Source organism: Saprolegnia diclina (assembly GCF_000281045.1).
Source record: "Saprolegnia diclina VS20 unplaced genomic scaffold supercont1.26, whole genome shotgun sequence".
NCBI classification, from domain to species: Eukaryota; Oomycota; class Saprolegniomycetes; order Saprolegniales; family Saprolegniaceae; genus Saprolegnia; species Saprolegnia diclina.
Window position 1 is genome coordinate 595,531 of NW_008246093.1, and position 17,078 is coordinate 612,608.

Below are 17,078 nucleotides of genomic sequence, written 5' to 3' on the forward strand. Positions count from 1 at the left end.
CGAGTGGCCGTGGCCACCGGTAGGGTCCAACGCTGCTTATGCAAATCAGATGAACGAGATGAGGGATAAGCGAGCGCTCTCGGGCTGTTGTCCTCTTCGGCGTCCTGGGTCGACCTCGCTGTGTGGCTTGGACCTTCCAGTACGCTAGTTTAAACGTGTTTAAACGTACTTGAACCGAAAAGGTGATGGGTTATCCGGTGTCGTCCGGATACAAGTCAAGCGTGGAGCACCACAGAACCAAAAGCGCGACGACGAAGCGACGACCGATCGATGGGGCAGAGCCCATGGGAGATGATGATGCTTATGTGTGGAGAGATGGAGTGTGTGATGAAGGTGCTCAGGAAGCTTCTTCTGCTGCGTGTGCGTCGATAGTTCTGCGGCGCCTCTGGCAATGCGGACTCGGTCACCGGTTGTTTTGGCGAGCAACCGTCATGGCGCGTGTTGCCCTGAATCTTGATGGTCACGCTGCAGTACGCGTGCTCATTGTAAGTGGGCAACGATATTGTATTCTCCAAGAATATAGGTGGCGACGACCTAGCTTCCTCGTCGATCACAAAGGCTCTTGGTACAGGGTGAGGGCTGGTCCGCGTCAGCGAAACTGCGCCGACCTCGCCCATGGTCGGCGACAGCATTTCCGCGGCCCGTAGTACTTCGTTTCGTGGCGCCTGCGTCTGCAGACTTCCATGGGTCTGGCGGCTCGCGCCACGCTGCATTTGTCTGTGACTGCCGGCGCACCGTCGCGGCGGCTTCGTTTGCGAGCACCTTTGTCCTGCCATGTGCATGATCCATTCCATTATCTTTAGTAATCTGATCCCACACGCTCCATTGCATACTAGTGATAGACATTGCAGTTCATACTAGGAAGGTTGCCACGCGCTTTCTTTCGTAGGAGAGACCCTCGCCGACGTCCATGGCGGTATCGGACGGCCTCGTTCGTCCCTGAGCGGCAACAAGATCGGGGTCAACAGTTGGCTTCAGCGCCAAGCAACGCGGGAAGGTGGCGCGCGAGAAGGAGAAGCAGTGCGAGAAGGTGACCCTGGACGACAGCGTGGTCGAGGAGCCGCACCGTCGACGCCAACGTTTTCCGCATGATCAAGGAGGAAGAAGACAATGCTGGCGCCAGCAATCACCGTGTACTGTCGCCACACACCGCCAACGTCGCAATATCAGTGTGTTTTGTGTTTCTAGTATTTCTTTGTGGTGTGTTCTTTGCGGCCGCAGTCGACTCCCGGCCCTAAGTCGTGGACTCGATCCTGCGTTGACGTTGCTAGTCCACGGGAGCTCGGGTAGGAGCATGCAGTCGGTAGCTTGCACGCAGCGCTTTGCAGTCCTATCGCGATCTTGGATCTGCCGCCACAACGCGCCACGTCATAGGATGTAACTGTCAGTTAAAACGACCATTGAGATCCCAATGGACGCGGCCGCCACGAAGCTGCAGTGCATGTACCGGGCGCGCCTCGCGCGCCGGGTGGCCCGCGCCCAGCTGCAAACGATCGTTCAGCGCTACTACGACGCCGACTCGGGTACGCGCCCTTCTGTTTGCCTCAAGCGCATTAGCGTCGCTTGTCAACTAGGTCTGTATTACTACTACAATGCGATCACGCAAGCGAGCTCGTGGGTCAAGCCCAAGCTGCTTGGCAGCGACGACGCACCGCTCGGCGCGGTCAGCCACGGTCGGTTCTCCGGCGCGTATCTTTAGCGCACTGTCGATGGCAATTAGATTCCTCGACAGCCATGAACGAGCACGAACGTGCAACAGCCCATGACGCCGACGAGTCGACGGACGCTGCACCAACGGAGAGCAAACCCGCCGAGGACGCACTGCCGAGTGAGCCTGCGCTTATTGCGGAGCAACCGCCGATCGAAAGCGAGACGCACCGAGAGCGAGACGGTGGTGCGAGAGCCTTCCTCGGTCGTGGTGTGACGGAGTGCGTGATGGGACTTGGAGTAGCACCGACGGGCTCCGAGGTCGTGGCCATGACAGAGACCCCAGCGAACGCAGCCACGTCGACGGACGACGAGCGCCGCAAGTCGCAGCACTTGAACGCGCGTGCAGCCAACCCGTACTCGGCGGACGAGCTGCGTATGATTGAAGAGCAGTTCCGCAAGGTACGTTCGACGCCGTAGTGCACGCAAGCACAACTGCCTAGTTTGACACGGACGGCAGCGGCGAGATTGGTCTGGACGAGCTCCAGGCCATGCTGCATTCGTTTGGCGACATGGCGACCAAGGACGACGTCCAAAGTTGGTCGATTCATCAAGGCCAATCAGTCTACTATAGTCGTCCTAGCGCTTATGGACACGGTGGGCATTGCCACGAACCACATCAACTTGTCGCAGTTCATGGCCATGCTTCACCACCAGCGCGAGCACGATACGTACTGTCCGTCGATTGAGCTCGCGCTCATGTTTGGTCCTGACGAAATCGCGAATTTGCGCTCGCAGTTTCAAGCCGTTTGCAATAGTTCAACGTAGACACTGTACTAAAATAACGAGCTAGATCGACGCCGACGCCAGCGGCGAGATTGACGAGCACGAGCTCGCGACACTCATGAAGAACCTCGGGCAAAACCCGCTCGGCATGGACCTCAAGGCCATCATCCACGAAGTCGATCGCGACGGCAACGGCACCATCAACTTCAACGAGGTATATACACTTTTGGTGACAATCCCGTATCCGAATGTTCTAGTTTTGTCATATTGTGTACAACATGCGCAATCAATCCAAGACAAGTTGTCCACTTTCGTAAAACGGCCGAGTGCGATCCCCTGTCCGTAGAATTTGCGACGCTGCTGGCCCTGGGCGTGGCCAGAGGCCTTCTCACCGACCTCGGCGACGTCCACTTCAGCTACGCGATCGGGAAGAGCTCACGCGGTAGTAGGTCCTCGCCGCCACAAAGAACAAGGTGTCCATGTGGTGGTATTGCTCTTTATTCAATACGACAATATTCTCCACGTTTTGAATCTAGGAATGCCAATCGGCTGGCCGAAGAGAAGCGGTTGCGGGCCAAACGCGAGCGCGAGCTCGAGATCGAACGTCGGCGCCGTGAAGCGTACTCCTTTCGACTAAAGCCATCTCCAGTCACCATGACTCTCCGGGTTAGGGAAGCCCGCGAACAGCAAATCTACCAAGACGAACTCGACCGCCTTGACGCGCTCGAGCGCGAGCGTCTCACAATGGTGCCCGGTCTGCGCCACGAGGTGCTGCTCGAAGGGTAATGCTAGCTCGAGGACCCTATCCCTACAGGACAAACATGTAGCGACAAAGAAAATTACCCGAACCGCGGCCAGTACGCCCGCGTGCACTACGTTGGCGCGGTACCCGCCTCCACAATAGTATCAATGTATCGAATTCACGTAGTTTGAGAACGGCAAAGTCTTCGAGTCGTCGCGGACCCGGGGCGGGGCCCTCGAGTTCAAAGTTGGCTGTGGCCACGTCATTGAAGGTACACATCGACTGTGTAAAATCACACTTCGAAAGTCGCGCAGGGTGGGACGTGGCGCTGCTTCGCATGAGTGTGGGCGAGACCGCGCGTGTTACGTGTGCGCCCAAGCTCGCGTACGGCGTCAAAGGTACGACCATTTTGTGAAAATGTACAAAAATGAAATGTGAGAATCGATACACTAACCACAAACTAGGTCGGCCGCCCAAGATCCCCGGCAACGCAACACTCGTCTTTACGATCGAGCTCATCGCAATCAAGGAAAAGGTCGTTCGCAGCGGCGACGACGACGGCAGCGACGACGACAGTTGATGCTCTACGACGCAAACAACGACTGCTGTTGCTGCTGCTGTTGCTGTTGTTGTTGCTGCTGCTGGCTCCAGTAGTACATGAGTGCTTGTTCTTGGAGCTTCCCAAGGCCGCCAACGCATTTCGCCAAGAAGAACACGGCCCCCGGCGACTAGATAACAGTAGTGTGAGCCGCTGACAACAGCACCATCGAAGCGTACGTATTGCATGGCCGTCTCGAGGCTCGATGCCACGGCAGGACTGTTGCAGAGTGGAAAGTCCGAGAGCGGGCTGAAGAGCACTTGCGTCTGCGACATGTTGTCGGTCGACTCCTTGTAGAAGCCCACCTACGCCTCTCCCATGAGCATCCTACATAGTGCGAACGCGACGTACGAGTTGCTGGAACTGGTTGAAGGCGGGCAGTCCCATCTTTTGACCCTAACCCCACCCAGATTGAGTGATCTATCTCCAAAGAGGCAAGGACGTACGTGCATGTCGACTTGCATCTGCGCGAGGATCAACGACACGTACTGCTCGTCACTCGGCGGCGTCGAGCCCGCAAAGAGCGATGTCGTGGCAGCCGCCGAGGACGTGGCCGCCATGTTGAGCGTGTTGAAGGACCAGTCGGTCGCGTCGGTCTCGGTCGTTGGCGTCTACAGACCAGTCTCAGAACACATATTGACACAAGATGGCGTACGCTCATGAGGCCGTCCATCGTGAGGTCCGTCATCATCATGTCGGTGGCCTCGCGCGTCTCGGGCTCGGGCTCGCGCTCCGTCTGGAGGAAGATGTTTTCGGTCTTGAGAACTGCGTTCGTGTTGACGTTCGGGTTGACGTTCGGGTTGACGTTCGTGCTGGACGATGGCGTGTAGGCCTGCTGCGACGACGGCGTGTACGCTTGCATGTTGTTGTAGCTCATGCTGGCGGCGTTCGTCGGCGTGTACGCGGCGGCTGCGGCGACAGCGGCGGCTTGGTACGCGGCGGCGACTGTCGCCGGGTTGTAGGCCGCGTGCGACGGCGTGTACACCATGTTGGCGTGCGACGGCGTGAACTGCTGCGTATGGTGCTGCGGCGTGTAGTTGGACGGCGTGTACGGGCCATACATCTGCTTGTCGTTCGTGAGCGTTGGGCGTGGAAGGAGCGTGGTGGTACCTGGGCCTGCGGCGTCGCGGCCGCCCGGCGCGCCTGCTGGTGCTTGACAAAGCCGCAGTTGGGCGCGTGCTCGCCCGTCTTGGTCGCGTCCGAGAAGCGCTGGCAGCTCACGCAGCGGTACAGCGGCGCCTGGTGGTTGGTCGTGCCGTCGCCATGGATCTCATAGCCGATAAGCTTCCACTCTTGCATGGTGTCGGTCCACGTCATGCGCGCTAATAGCCGACAAAATGCCGTTAGTCCCTTTTTCTACCCGACGATGATTCGCGAACGTACGTCGGGGCACGTTGTGGGGCGTGGCGCCTAGGAAAACTTGTCAGTGTCGTCTTTGAAAACGAGGATACGGCGTACGGCGCGAGCCCGGCGTGTACGCGTTGCTGGTCGGCGTTGCGCCGTGCGTCGGCGTCGGGATCATGCGCGGGCGCTGGCACGACGGTGACATGCCTGTCATGCCGCCCATGTTGGACGGTGACTTGAGCGAGCCTAGAAAGCGGTGTCGGGTAAGAAAACGCGAGTACGGAAACGGGCGACGTACTCAGTCGGCGCTTGTTGCGCTTGGAGCGAATGGCGACCGGCTGCGTATCGACGGCCGCCAAGTCCTCGTAGACGTTGGACGACTGCGGCGCAATGCGCAGGAGAAAGCAGTGGTTCTGGTGGTTCTTGGACACATCTTCAATGCGGAACTCGAGCTTGACGTGGCCGTTGGTGATGTGCGGTGGCAGGTCCGGGTACAGCTTGAGGATGCTCGCCGCAGTGTTGACGCTGGGCACGGACGCATTCGGGACGGGCTCGCCCGAGTCGTACAGCAGCTGCAGTGTCAACGGAATCTACATGCCATGGTCCGTCATGCTACGAACAAAGGACAGTTGACAAGGTATTACCACGCGGTCAATGACGCTGTGGCCGGGCGCCGCCTGCACGTTGACCTGGACGCAGATCTTCTTGTCCTTCCCGCCCTCGTCCTTGAACCAGACGTCGGGCGGTTGCTCCGAAACAACGAGCTTTTCCTGTTGCAAGTGGTGTCGGCATGGCATCGAGATGGCCTCGCAGCTACCTTGACGATCGAGAAGGGCGACGTGAGCGTCGAGAGCGACGTGCAATCTGTCGACGGCACGAAGCAGCGGAGGCACATGTTGCGGAGCACGTGCTGGAGCGAGAAGCGGAAGGTGCACGTCTCGGAGGTAAAGACGAGGGGCGTCGTCGGGTCAATCGTCTAGGTACACAGCGTAGCACCGACGCTTCTACATACAGAGTGGGCGTACGAGATGCGACGACGTCTCGGTCGTGAGCTTCGTGTCTTCGTGCACGAGCGCGACTTGGAACGGCAGCGAGAGCGCGCCGCTGGAAGATAGCATCCGCATCATGAGCCCATTGCAGGCGCAGGCGAACGAGAATGACGTACTCGCTTTGCTTGGGCACTAGGTCGTAGTGCTCGATCACGAGCGTGCACTCGATGAACTCGTCGACGAAGGCGAAGCGGGGCATCGGCGCCTGCGCAACGAGGACGGGCTACATACGTACGTTGCATGAGCCGACTTGGCAGGGCGCGAGGATGGCTCCAGTACCTTGGCGCCCTTGGGCGTGGACCCGGCGCGCGTCTCGTCCATCATCGGTGCACCCATGGTCGCGATCTGGCAGTCGGCTGGAGGATGACGGAATAGGCCTCCGAGATGGCCCAAGCAGTGGCAACCCTCTGCTGTCTGGATACCTAGTGGAATCGCACCAATCAGCGCACGGTATAATGGCGAGACATTCCTTGTATATCCTATACTCTCTTTGTATTTAGGGAAGTGATCGGCAGGTAGTCTTGATTTGTATGCTGCGAATGAGGCCTACAAACGTCGCAAACAAGGAGTACCCCGGATACTCTCTTGAATACAAGTCTTGGTCGTTGTATGGAAAGCATGCCGTCGGTAATGACTTGCGAAGCCAAAAGGAACGCGGCGTAACGCGCGCGACCGCCCACGCGGCCCCTTCGAATCAGCCGACGACGCCGTCCAGCGACTAACTAAGTACATTTTTCACTTTATATATTTTGACTATGCGTAGACTACTACGTCATCTCGGGGTGACCAATATCGCAATGTGCTTTGCAACGCTAGCTTGCAACGCTCTGAATTCAGCGGCAAGGTTCTCACTGCACGGCGCTTTTCACGTTTCAATTCAACGACCAACTAAACGCCGGCACGCTCATACTAACGTTACTGAGTTAGTACACACGATTGAACCAAGCGCCGAGGACAAAGCTATAACAGAATCATGTCGCGCGTCGTGCTAAGGTCCTTGCCACAACCTGGATAGACGTGGGGACGTCATCCGACCGATCCACCGCCAACGAAGCGGCGTGGACTAGTGCTGATTCTGAGGCCACCACCCGAGAATGACGAAGAGCTCTCTCCAAGCAAGCGTCGTACACGGAGAGGAAGGAAAGGACGACCAAACCGGAATCGAGATGCTGTCACCCAAGAGTGCAGCGAGTTAAAGGTGTCGTATGAAGAGCCATGAAGACTCCGAGGAAAAACTGTGCCCGATCATCTCGATGCGCGCGTTTGATTGGCCGAGCCCGCGTTCGATTTGCACCAATCCCATGCAGTGGCGTGACGCGGCTGGGTTCGGCGGTCCCACGTGCCATTGACGAAGATGCGTGTTGACGTGTTGACGGCCGCACGCAACTGCAGTACCGCGTGCCCTCCTGTTGGCTCGTCATCGCTACACGCGTCGCTGCTAGTTGACGCGCTTGCCTGTCGCCTTGGAGCCGGGTTTTAGACGTGCCGGCGGCGGCGTCTCTGCCGCACGGCTATGGCCCTGAACCCAGGTGCGCATCGTCGATTGCCCCTGCTGCGTTACTTCGGTCCACGGCAAGTGCAGCTACCACCGTCGGTTTGCCAAAGTGGCGAGCCGTTTGTGCGAGGCGAGTCGACCGCCCGCGCCTGCGACGAGGTGTAGACTCGAGAATGTGCCGTAAAACAAGCAAAGTGCATTATTGTCTTCCTGTGCAGCAGCTGCGTCAGGGACGCTTCAAGTGGTGCAAGATCCAAATGGACCAATCAGCGTCGACGTGGCTTTGAATTGGCTATAATTCCGCAATGCCAGCCAATCCATGAGCTGATGTAAAAGATACGCCTGCGGATTGGTGCAAATCCGTTTTGGACGCAAGTTTCGCACGCGAACCGACGCGGGATGGCGGCGACCGCGACAGCCGCGATGCTCGTGCACCGCTACATGTACGGGCTCAAGGGCAGCGTGCGCAGCAACGTGGCTTTCTGCGAGGAGAACACAGTCGTCTTTCCTTGCGGCCACAACCTCGTCGTCCACAACATTGAGACGAAAGAGCAGCAGTTCATCCATGGCATCGAAGGCAACGCGGGCGGAATCACCGCCATGGCCGTCGCTTCGAGCCGCAAGTCCGTTCTCTTGATGTCTAAATTGGTTCTACGCTTGTGGCGTAGGTACGTGGCGGTCGCTGAGCGCAGCGAACATGGGCTTATTCACGTCTACGACCTCACGACGCTTCGCCGAAAGAAGCCCCTGTCGTTTCCCGATTTGGGCTCGGACGTCTACGTACGTGGTCGCTGTCAACCGGAGTTGAAAACATGAATCTCATGTAGGTGAGCCTCGCCTTCTCGGCCGATGGCAAGTACATCATCGCGCAGGGAGGGCACCCCGAATGGAACCTCGTGCTGTGGTCCTGGGAGAAAACCAAAGTCGTCGCGACCGTGCGCTCCGTGTCGCAATACGGCAGGTAGGCAAATGCACCTTTCAACTACGAGGTTATTAGGCATACATGTCCCTAGTACCGTCGTCCAGGTGGACTTTAGCCCCAACGACAACAACACGATTTGTGCGAGTGGCGCCAGCACCATCAAATTCTTCAAATTGGTCGATGGTTCGTCGTTTTCGAGTCTGAAACGGGGTATAATTCGTTGGGTTTAGGGCAGTTGCGCCAACAAGTCAACTCACTCAAACGCGAGCCCGGCAACTTTCTGTGCCACACATGGCTGCCGGATGATCGTCTCGTAGCCGCCGCCCTCACGGGCGAGCTCTGGTAGACGAGTGCACATTGTCAGATCTTATCGTTGGTTCTTGGATTAGGTTATTTGAGAGCCTCGAATTTCGCATCGTCCTCAGCTCGTCGCCGTCCGACGGTCAATACATCTCGTCGCTCCTCGCGTACACCAAAGGTATGCTCCAAATTTGGTGTTTAAAGATCGGTGCGACAATATGTCATGGGACTAGGGTTTGTGGGGGGCGGCGCGGGGGGTGTCATTCGTATTTACGAGAAAAGTGACGACGTTCGCGAGCAGTACAAGCGCACCAAGAGCTTCACGATCGACGGGAGCTCGCAGATTGTTCAGAACCTTGCGATTTCGCCGAGCGAAGACATGCTCGTGTGCTCGCTCGAGAGCAACCAGCTGTACATGCTCACGCTGAGCTCGACAGATATTCTCAAGGAAGATGCGATGAACTTTGAGCTCGTCTCGACGCCGTTCCATCGACCGGGCGCCAACGGCTCGTCGCACATTACGGGGTATATGCTTCAATTGTGTGGTGCTAGATCATAATCATGGCGGTGACTAGGCTTGATGTGTGCATTCGCAAACCGCTCATTGTCACGTGCGGTGTCGACAAGTCTGTCCGCGTCTGGAACTACAGCGACAAGTCGACCGACATTTTCAAATTTTTCAAAGAAGAGGCGCTCGCGGTGGCGCTGCACCCGTCCGGTCTGCACGTTGTCGTCGCGTTCACTGACAAATTGCGCATGCTCAACATTCTCATGGACGACATTCGGCCGTACCGCGAATTCCGTACAGTTGCAATATCGGCTATCGGGTGGAGGACGCTCTTGTAATTTTTCATAGCGGTCAAGGCGTGCAAGGAAGTGCGGTTCAGCCACGGCGGGCAGTACTTTGCGGTCGCCAACAACAATACGATTCAAGTACGCCCTTCGGAAATGGAAACGAGGACACTATTGATGAAACGCGACTAGGTTTACGGCACGTACTCGGGCGAGCTCATGACGGTGCTGCGCGGCCACACCAACCAGGTCAACGCGATTGTATGGAAGCACGGCGACCGCAAGCTCGTGTCGTGCGGCTCGGACGGCTCGATCTTTCAGTGGGACGTGCGCAATGCAGTCAAAGTCGGTGACGGCCACACGCACCCGCGCTGCAACTACTCGGACATTGCGCTCGCCGCCGACTCGGCGCTCTTGTACGCGTCGGGCACGGACGGCACGCTCAAGGAGATTGACTTGGCGGCCGGCGCGCCGCGGATCGAGCACGCGGCTAACTGTCTTTACGGTATTTTGCTTTATTTCAATGTATACAATGGAGTGACGGAATGACGGACACTCGTTGCGTAGGACCGATCGCGATGACCACGTCCCAGCAGCTATTGTTTGTGGGTACGATCGAGCCGCGCCGACCCGGCAGCATCCGCATGTACAAGTTGCCGCTCGAGCCTGAAAGTCCGTATTTGGAGTACCAGTGCCACGACTTGCCGGTGGCGCGGCTGCGCTTGTCGCATGTAGACCCTATTCCCTCTCTAGAACATGTGGTGGAGCACGCCCCGTAGGACAACCAATATCTCTTTTCCGTCGGCGAAGATGGCTCGCTGTGTATTTTCGAAACCAAAGAATCGTCGCTCAACTCGAAACTCAAAGGTATGCGTTTGAGGACAAAAATATATCGACAATATTGTACTAGGCCGCAGCGAGCGCGATAATGTCATGCAATTTGCCGAAGAAATCCTCGTGACCAAGTCCGACTTGGAGGAGAAGAACCGCATCATGCAAGGTCGGATTGGCGTCCTCGTAGTGGCGAGAAAGAAATGCGGAAACGTAGAGCTCAAGGCCAAGGTCGACGAGCTCACGCTGCACAACGAGTACCAGCTGCGGCTCAAGGACATGAACTACAAGGAAAAAATCCAAGAAGTCAGGTACAACTGGCAAGCCGCGCTTTCAAAATCGACTTACGAAACTAGCGATAAATTCACATCCGAACTGACCCAAGACCGGCAGCGCTGCGGCGACCTCCAAGAGGACAAGCGCGAGATGGAGCTCGAGTACGAGACCAAATTCCACGAGCTCGACACCAACCACCAGCGCGAGATTGACGAAATGCGACGAACGTACGTCGATTTTCCACAAAAACACTGGAGAATGATATATTGTACTAGGTACGAAGCCAAAATCAAAGCCGAAGTTGAGCGCTACGAGGCACTGACGCAAGAGCGCGACGAAGAGAACGCGCGCTGGGAAGAAGAGAACCAGCTTTTGGTATCAACTTGAAACATTGCACCGTATTGAGAGCGCATCGTTAGGTCGAGAGCCATGCGCAGTTTTTGGCGGAAATGACCACCGAGTACGACCACAAGGTCGAGACAGAGCAAGTCAAGCAGACGCAGCTCGGCAGCGAGAAGGAGGAGATCATGAGCGAGTTCGACGACAGCAAGAAGCAGATCGAAGAGGACGCGGACCTCGAGATCGAAGAAGTCAAGGCCAAGTACGACGCCAAGTTTCTCGAAGAACGCGAGGCTACGCTCCGGCTCAAAGGTATAAATGCAACCCAATGCAATGTCAAAATTGTTGTTAGGCGAAAATGGCATTATGAAGAAGAAATTCACGGCGCTCCAAAAAGATATCGAGGACCAAAAAGAGGAAATTCGATCGCTGCAAGAGAAAGGCCGCGAGCTCTACGAAAACATCAAGGGCCTCGAAAAGGACATCCAGGGACACAAAAAAGAGATTCGCGAGCGCGAAGAGACGATTCAGGACAAGGAGAAGCGCATTTACGACCTCAAAAAGAAGAACCAGGAGCTCGAGAAGTTCAAATTTGTGCTCGATTACAAGATCAAGGAGCTCAAGCGCCAAATCGAGCCACGCGAAGTCGAGATCGCCGACATGAAGCTCCAGATCGAAGAAATGGACCAAGAGCTCGAGCACTACCACAAGTCGAACGCAGCGCTGGACTTGATGATTGGCGAGCTCACGCTCAAGATGGACGGCATGCAAAAGGACATCAACACGCAGCTCCTAGAGATCAAAACTGGGCGGTCGCTCATCAAGCAGTTCCAGTCCGACTTGCACGACGTTGCCCAGCTCCTTGACGCCAAGAAGGCGCTCAAAGCCAGTGTCATTGGTGCGCGCTTGCACCAAATCGAAGAGAGACATGACAATGTTGTAGGACTCTACAAAAAATACGAGCACGGCAAGGTGGTCGCCGACGTTGGCGGCGACCTCGACGCGCAGCAAGAGTACAACCGACAGCGCGAGTACCTCGAGAAGGAAGTCGAGAGCATGAAGAGCAAGCTCGTCAAAGGCATGAAGATGAACCACAACGAGATGATGCGACTGAAGCGGGAGAATGCGCTGCTGACAGGCCAGGTACACACTTGACGAGTGCACAGAGAAGACCGAGGATGTAGGTGAACGACCTTCGGCGCGAGTTTTACAGCGTCAAGGCAAGCCAAAGCGAAGTCAACAGCCTCCGGGCCAAGCAGCGAGACCGGCGCGTGCTCGATGAGCGCGACTCGGACCTCCGGCGCGAGTGCGACCTGCAAAAGGTTCCGTCCTCCGCATGCATACGACGCTTCATGCGTGCGTCCTATAGTCGCAGATCCAGCAGCTCAAGCAGCAGCATGCGGCGCTTGTCAAGGCGCTCGGCGGCAACCAAGGTAGCCTGCCATCGCTCGCACGGCGCAACACGGGCGGCCTCACGAGCAAGTTGCCGCCCATCGACGCCTAAGCGCTTTGGCAATGTAGTACGTTGCAGTGTATGTCGGTCGCCGTCCACGCAGCCTCCTTCCTGCCACCCTCGCATCGCATCCTTAAGCATCCATGGGCATCCACGCCGGGGAGGCTCGTCATGCGCGTCGGCTCCGGTCGAGGCTAGCCTGCCAGGGCCATCGCCACGGCCGGTCCATGGCGCCGCCCTCGCCACAGAGGAGCACTTGCGCCCTGTCTTGATCATGACACGGTCGAGGTCGAGGTTGGCGACATGGCGGTCAGCTGCCGCTTCAACGTCGGTGGCCGCAGTAATGCTATGGAATAAAATCCAGCACGAGAGTATACAAAAATCCAATGAGTTTAAAGCGTGGGGATTTGAAATACGGTGGGAGCTCGGAAGCCGCGCTCATTGGCTGAAATCCTAGCATAATGTGCGGGGATTGGCTATAAAGATGCAATTGCGTGCAGAACGCAAGGTGATTGGTGCATAATGAAGCCGACGCCTTCAGTCACCAATTTGCTGCGGAGGAGGGACGACGATGGCAACGACGATCGCGGTCGACGAGCTCAACCACAAGGTACTCGACGAGCAGATCACGCGCCTGCGCACCAACACGCCGGAGAAGGGCATGCTCTCGGAGGTCGAGGTCATCGACCTCTGCAAGAAGGCCAAGGAGATCCTCGGGAAGGAGTCGAACGTGCACGAGGTGCGCTGCCCCGTGACCATCTGCGGCGACATCCACGGCCAGTTCTACGACCTCATTGAGCTCTTCCGCATTGGCGGCCAATGCCCGGATACCAACTACCTCTTCATGGGCGACTACGTCGACCGCGGCTACTACTCGCTCGAGACCGTGACGCTGCTCGTGGCGCTCAAGGTACGTGTCCATCGACTTGGTCATGGCTTAGCCTCGCTTTAGGTGCGGTACCCGACGCGCGTGACGATCCTTCGCGGCAACCACGAGTCGCGCCAGGTCACGCAGGTCTACGGCTTTTACGACGAGTGTCTCCGCAAGTTTGGCACGGCCGCGGTCTGGCTCACCTTTATGGACCTCTTTGACTACCTCCCGATGACCGCGCTTGTCGAGAACAAGATCTTTTGCATGCACGGTGGCCTCTCGCCGTCGCTCGAGACGCTCGACCACGCCCGCGCCGTCGACCGCGTACGTCCTTCCCTCCCTTTCCGCATGCAGAAGTTGATCCTCCAATCTAGTTTCAAGAAGTGCCCCACGAAGGCCCCATGTGCGACCTCGTGTGGTCCGACCCGGACGAGCGCGGTGGCTGGGGCATCTCTGCCCGCGGTGCTGGCTACACGTTCGGCGCCGACATCACCGAGCAATTTACCCGCGCCAACGGCCTCAGGTAGACTCGTCAGTCGCCCGTCTTCCTCATATTACACGATGAGCGTAGCTTTGTCGCACGTGCCCACCAGCTTGTCATGGAGGGCTATCAGTGGATGCACCAGCGCGGCGTCGTCACGATCTTCTCGGCGCCCAACTACTGCTACCGCGTCGGCAACCAAGCCGTACGCCCTCTACTTCGTTCGCTTCGCCATCCTCCTCCTCATCGTCGTCGTAGGCGCTCATGGAAGTCGACGAGATGTTTGCGCAAACGTCGGGCGAGAAGGTCTACGACGCGTGCAAATTCATCCAGTTTGACCCGGCGCCGCGCAACTTTGCCGGCTCGTCCAAGCCGCGGGCGCCCGACTACTTTCTCTAAGTCGTCATACGAATGACGACGCTGGCTCCACTTGAGATGACACTAGATTATTATTCTGTAGCCAATATACATCTTTTGCGATAGGACATTATTTGGGAGTTTCATCGACTGCCCTTTCTTGGTCGTCGCATCCCGTTCTGGGACACGCCAACTTGATCACGTCACGCCATTGCCATTGCTCGTAGGAGACTCACCCGGTCGGTGCAACAGCTCGATACGAGCTTACTAGCTTCCTGCCGTGATCCTGGACTTCGTGGACTTTGCCATAGTACAGCTGTGCCGTAGCGACACCACGTCTTGGGTACCGAGAGTTCAATTCCCTCTAGTTGTTGCATAGAGAAAGCATTTTGTTGCTATTACCAAGAAAGTACTTAGAGCACGAGCATGCCGTCGCCGTACGAGTACCAGAGGTACTCCTTGTCCATGGCCTCCTTGTAGATCGTGTCAAGCAGCGCTTCTTGGGACCCGCAAAACGCCGCCGTTAGCGTCAGCACCGACGTCTTGGGGTAGTGGAAGTTGGTGAAGAGACCGTTGAGCACTTGGAAGGTGTAGGGCGGGTAGATGAAGATGCCGGACTCGCCTTCGAGCGGCGCGGTCGACGCGTCATCAAAGCCCGCGCCAATCGTCTCCAGCACGCGAGTGGCTGTCGTCCCAACCGCGATGACGCGCCGGCCCTCGGCGCGCGCTTTGCGGATCGCAGCCCGCGTCGCGCTGCTCACGTGGTAGCGCTCGCGGTCCATGCGGTGCTGCTCGACAAACTCGCTCGCAAAGCTGCGAAACGTGCCGTAGCCCACATGCAGCGTGACGCAGACGTGGTCGATGCCGGCGTCTGAGAGCTGCTGCAGCAAGGCCGGGTAAAAGTGCAAGCCGGCCGTCGGCGCCGCGATCGCGCCGGGCGTGTTGGCGACCGAGGTTTGGTACGCGGCTTCGTCCTCCTTGTCGGGCACACGGGCGACGTACGGCGGCAATGGCATCTCGCCGACGCGCGCGAGGTACGTGTGCAGCGGCTCGTGCGTCAGGCCAAAGAGCGTACCCGTGTGCACCTCGGGCACGCCGCCGACGAGCGTGTCCACGCGGAAGGTGAGGCCCTCGGGCAGCGACAGCGTCGTGCCAAGCGGCAACGGCGCGCTGAGCAGCACGTCCATCGATGTGTGCTCGGCGCGGAGCGGGTCGAGGAAGAGGAGGCTCACGCAGCCATCGATCGGCGTCGTCAAGCGCACCTGCGCCGGCACGACGCGCGTATCGTTGAGCACGAGGAGATCGCCGGGCGTGAGGAGTGACGGCAGCGCCTCGAACGTCGTGTGCTCGATGCCACGCGTGGCCTTGCGGTAGACGAGAAGCTTTTGCGAGCCAAAGGGCCGCGGGCGCTGCGCGATGCGGTCGGCCGGGATGACAAAGTCGTAGCTTGCGGCGGTCGCCATTGCTTTTCGAATGGCTACGTTGCACATCACCGCAGGTGGTGCTGTAGCGTCATCCGACGACCACTGTGGAACATGATAGGACATCGACGATGACAACGAGGAGATAGGGTCGCGGCGAGGGCTATGGACATACTTGGGTCGACCGCTGTACGACTCCTCGGTGGGCCGGGCTCGGCGAGCGCCGACGCCCCGCGCAGCAGTCCACACCGCGTCGTATCTTTTGCTCGATTTGGCTTATCTAAGATGCTCGCAATGTATTGCTCGTTAACTATTGGCCAATCCGTGGCCGGAAGCGCATTGCGGTGACCCAATCAAACGCCATGTGCAAAGGGCTAGGGTACGTCGTCCTTCAACAACGCATGGGTTACGGGAAGCCTAGTATTGGTGTCACTGCGTCGGCTCCTCCTTGCCAACACGCCCTCTACTGGAGCGCCGGTCGACGATTTCTCGATGGTGGCAGTCCCAGAGTTGGCGTCTTGATGACACCGTCCAGCCAGAGTTCGTTGTCAAATCGACGCATCGATGTAGCTTGCTGCAAGTGTAGCAACAAGAATCTCGCTGCCAAAAGCGGCGTAGACCTCACCGAAACGCCGAGGTCCTTGACCGCCGCCACGTAATGTCAGTCTGGTGCATGGCAACACGAGTGCCGTTGTGCTGTACCGTGCTGACGCTGTACGACGCACCCGCAGTCGTCTCGTAGACGTAGGCGATGACGCCATTCGATGTCGGTGGCCCATGCCAACTCGCTGCTTGGCTTGTGTCAGCACGACAAGACGGGACGCTACCCAGCGCATGACGGCCCGCAATCATTGATACATCGATATTGTTTCAAGTGCAAAAGTTGACATAACGTTAGTGCATACCTTTATGCACCACGAGGCCGCGCCGAGGCCATTGTCGATGGTGTGGTTTGGGACCGTCGAAGTTGCGCGGGAGCGGCGCTTTTTCACATTGCACCTGCCTTGAAATGGCGCTTGTAGAGATGAAGATTGGGCAGCCTTCAAAGGGCAGACGAGGCGCCGGTTCTTGCCGCCGCTGCGAGGCGCCACGCGCGCCTGCTTGCTGAGCCTGACAGCGTAGTCTTGGAGATAGTCGTGCGTGTGTCGAAGCTAACTCCATCCCAAGCCACAGCCCATGGCTTTTGACCCGATCGCTGCTCGCAGCCTTTTGTGCAAGTACACTCGTATCCGGCTGTTTTTTCCGGATCGTATTTTCCATTTTTTTACGGAAATACCGGTAGTTGATTCGACCTGTCCTGGTTCTGCGAACGAGACTGTAGAGCACGCAGTCAGTGGTCTTCCGACTCTATCATGCACACTATTATATATGAAT

General features: G+C 57.6%; 5 protein-coding genes across 7 annotated transcripts; 3 read left to right on the forward strand and 2 right to left on the reverse strand.

The window, feature by feature from the left end:
- The first annotated feature begins 1,394 nt into the window (after nt 1–1,394).
- On the forward strand, nt 1,395–3,937 carry SDRG_08629 (hypothetical protein). Its single transcript, XM_008614521.1, has 16 exons — nt 1,395–1,523; nt 1,575–1,673; nt 1,721–1,894; nt 1,952–2,109; nt 2,151–2,244; nt 2,291–2,454; nt 2,501–2,647; nt 2,691–2,733; nt 2,780–2,838; nt 2,883–2,920; nt 2,970–3,053; nt 3,105–3,215; nt 3,261–3,318; nt 3,362–3,446; nt 3,490–3,573; nt 3,640–3,937. Exons 1-16 carry the CDS (start codon nt 1,412–1,414, stop codon nt 3,753–3,755), a joined length of 1,626 nt encoding a protein of 541 aa, XP_008612743.1. The 5' UTR covers nt 1,395–1,411; the 3' UTR covers nt 3,756–3,937.
- On the reverse strand, nt 3,569–6,574 carry SDRG_08630 (the record flags this gene model as incomplete). 2 transcript variants are annotated; one of them, XM_008614522.1, is made up of 14 exons in its annotated part: nt 6,446–6,574; nt 6,283–6,389; nt 6,143–6,221; nt 5,935–6,093; nt 5,762–5,887; nt 5,416–5,707; nt 5,232–5,363; nt 5,157–5,183; nt 4,884–5,095; nt 4,429–4,836; nt 4,220–4,384; nt 4,125–4,169; nt 3,953–4,078; nt 3,569–3,903 (listed from the first exon to the last, which is right to left on the reverse strand). In XM_008614522.1, exons 1-14 carry the CDS (start codon nt 6,500–6,502, stop codon nt 3,760–3,762), a joined length of 2,079 nt encoding a protein of 692 aa, XP_008612744.1. In that variant the 5' UTR covers nt 6,503–6,574. The 2 variants fall into 2 exon arrangements, with proteins under 2 accessions (XP_008612744.1, XP_008612745.1); XM_008614523.1 differs by lacking the exons at nt 3,569–3,903; nt 3,953–4,078 and having other exon boundaries at nt 4,101–4,169; nt 6,446–6,502.
- Nucleotides 6,575–8,031: 1,457 nt separating this feature from the next.
- SDRG_08631 (hypothetical protein) lies at nt 8,032–12,662 on the forward strand. Its single transcript, XM_008614524.1, has 21 exons — nt 8,032–8,284; nt 8,330–8,441; nt 8,489–8,622; nt 8,675–8,766; nt 8,814–8,925; nt 8,973–9,061; nt 9,117–9,408; nt 9,459–9,685; nt 9,740–9,816; nt 9,868–10,180; nt 10,243–10,406; nt 10,455–10,542; nt 10,586–10,675; nt 10,724–10,817; nt 10,863–11,009; nt 11,058–11,157; nt 11,202–11,433; nt 11,474–12,019; nt 12,065–12,264; nt 12,306–12,443; nt 12,491–12,662. Exons 1-21 carry the CDS (start codon nt 8,061–8,063, stop codon nt 12,623–12,625), a joined length of 3,606 nt encoding a protein of 1,201 aa, XP_008612746.1. The 5' UTR covers nt 8,032–8,060; the 3' UTR covers nt 12,626–12,662.
- Nucleotides 12,663–13,121: 459 nt separating this feature from the next.
- SDRG_08632 lies at nt 13,122–14,413 on the forward strand. 2 transcript variants are annotated; one of them, XM_008614525.1, is made up of 5 exons: nt 13,122–13,484; nt 13,527–13,769; nt 13,820–13,968; nt 14,017–14,131; nt 14,185–14,413. In XM_008614525.1, exons 1-5 carry the CDS (start codon nt 13,146–13,148, stop codon nt 14,323–14,325), a joined length of 987 nt encoding a protein of 328 aa, XP_008612747.1. In that variant the 5' UTR covers nt 13,122–13,145; the 3' UTR covers nt 14,326–14,413. The 2 variants fall into 2 exon arrangements, with proteins under 2 accessions (XP_008612747.1, XP_008612748.1); XM_008614526.1 differs by having other exon boundaries at nt 13,820–14,131.
- Nucleotides 14,414–14,651: 238 nt separating this feature from the next.
- SDRG_08633 (hypothetical protein) lies at nt 14,652–15,968 on the reverse strand. The gene has a single exon (XM_008614527.1). The coding sequence runs from the start codon at nt 15,828–15,830 to the stop codon at nt 14,697–14,699; it is 1,134 nt and encodes a 377-aa protein (XP_008612749.1). The 5' UTR covers nt 15,831–15,968; the 3' UTR covers nt 14,652–14,696.
- Between the last annotated feature and the right edge of the window lie 1,110 nt (nt 15,969–17,078).

Coding starts and splice junctions, on each gene's coding strand:
- SDRG_08629 (XM_008614521.1), top strand. CDS start 1,412: ATGGACGCGGCCGCCACGAAGCTGCAGTGCATGTACCGGGCGCGCCTC. Junction 2,110..2,150: donor TTGAAGAGCAGTTCCGCAAG/GTACGTTCGACG, acceptor ACAACTGCCTAG/TTTGACACGGACGGCAGCGG. Junction 2,455..2,500: donor TGCGCTCGCAGTTTCAAGCC/GTTTGCAATAGT, acceptor ATAACGAGCTAG/ATCGACGCCGACGCCAGCGG.
- SDRG_08631 (XM_008614524.1), top strand. CDS start 8,061: ATGGCGGCGACCGCGACAGCCGCGATGCTCGTGCACCGCTACATGTAC. Junction 9,817..9,867: donor CCAACAACAATACGATTCAA/GTACGCCCTTCG, acceptor AAACGCGACTAG/GTTTACGGCACGTACTCGGG. Junction 10,818..10,862: donor GAAAAAATCCAAGAAGTCAG/GTACAACTGGCA, acceptor TTACGAAACTAG/CGATAAATTCACATCCGAAC.
- SDRG_08632 (XM_008614525.1), top strand. CDS start 13,146: ATGGCAACGACGATCGCGGTCGACGAGCTCAACCACAAGGTACTCGAC. Junction 13,969..14,016: donor ACCCGCGCCAACGGCCTCAG/GTAGACTCGTCA, acceptor CGATGAGCGTAG/CTTTGTCGCACGTGCCCACC. Junction 14,132..14,184: donor ACCGCGTCGGCAACCAAGCC/GTACGCCCTCTA, acceptor TCGTCGTCGTAG/GCGCTCATGGAAGTCGACGA.
- SDRG_08633 (XM_008614527.1), bottom strand. CDS start 15,830: ATGTCCTATCATGTTCCACAGTGGTCGTCGGATGACGCTACAGCACCA.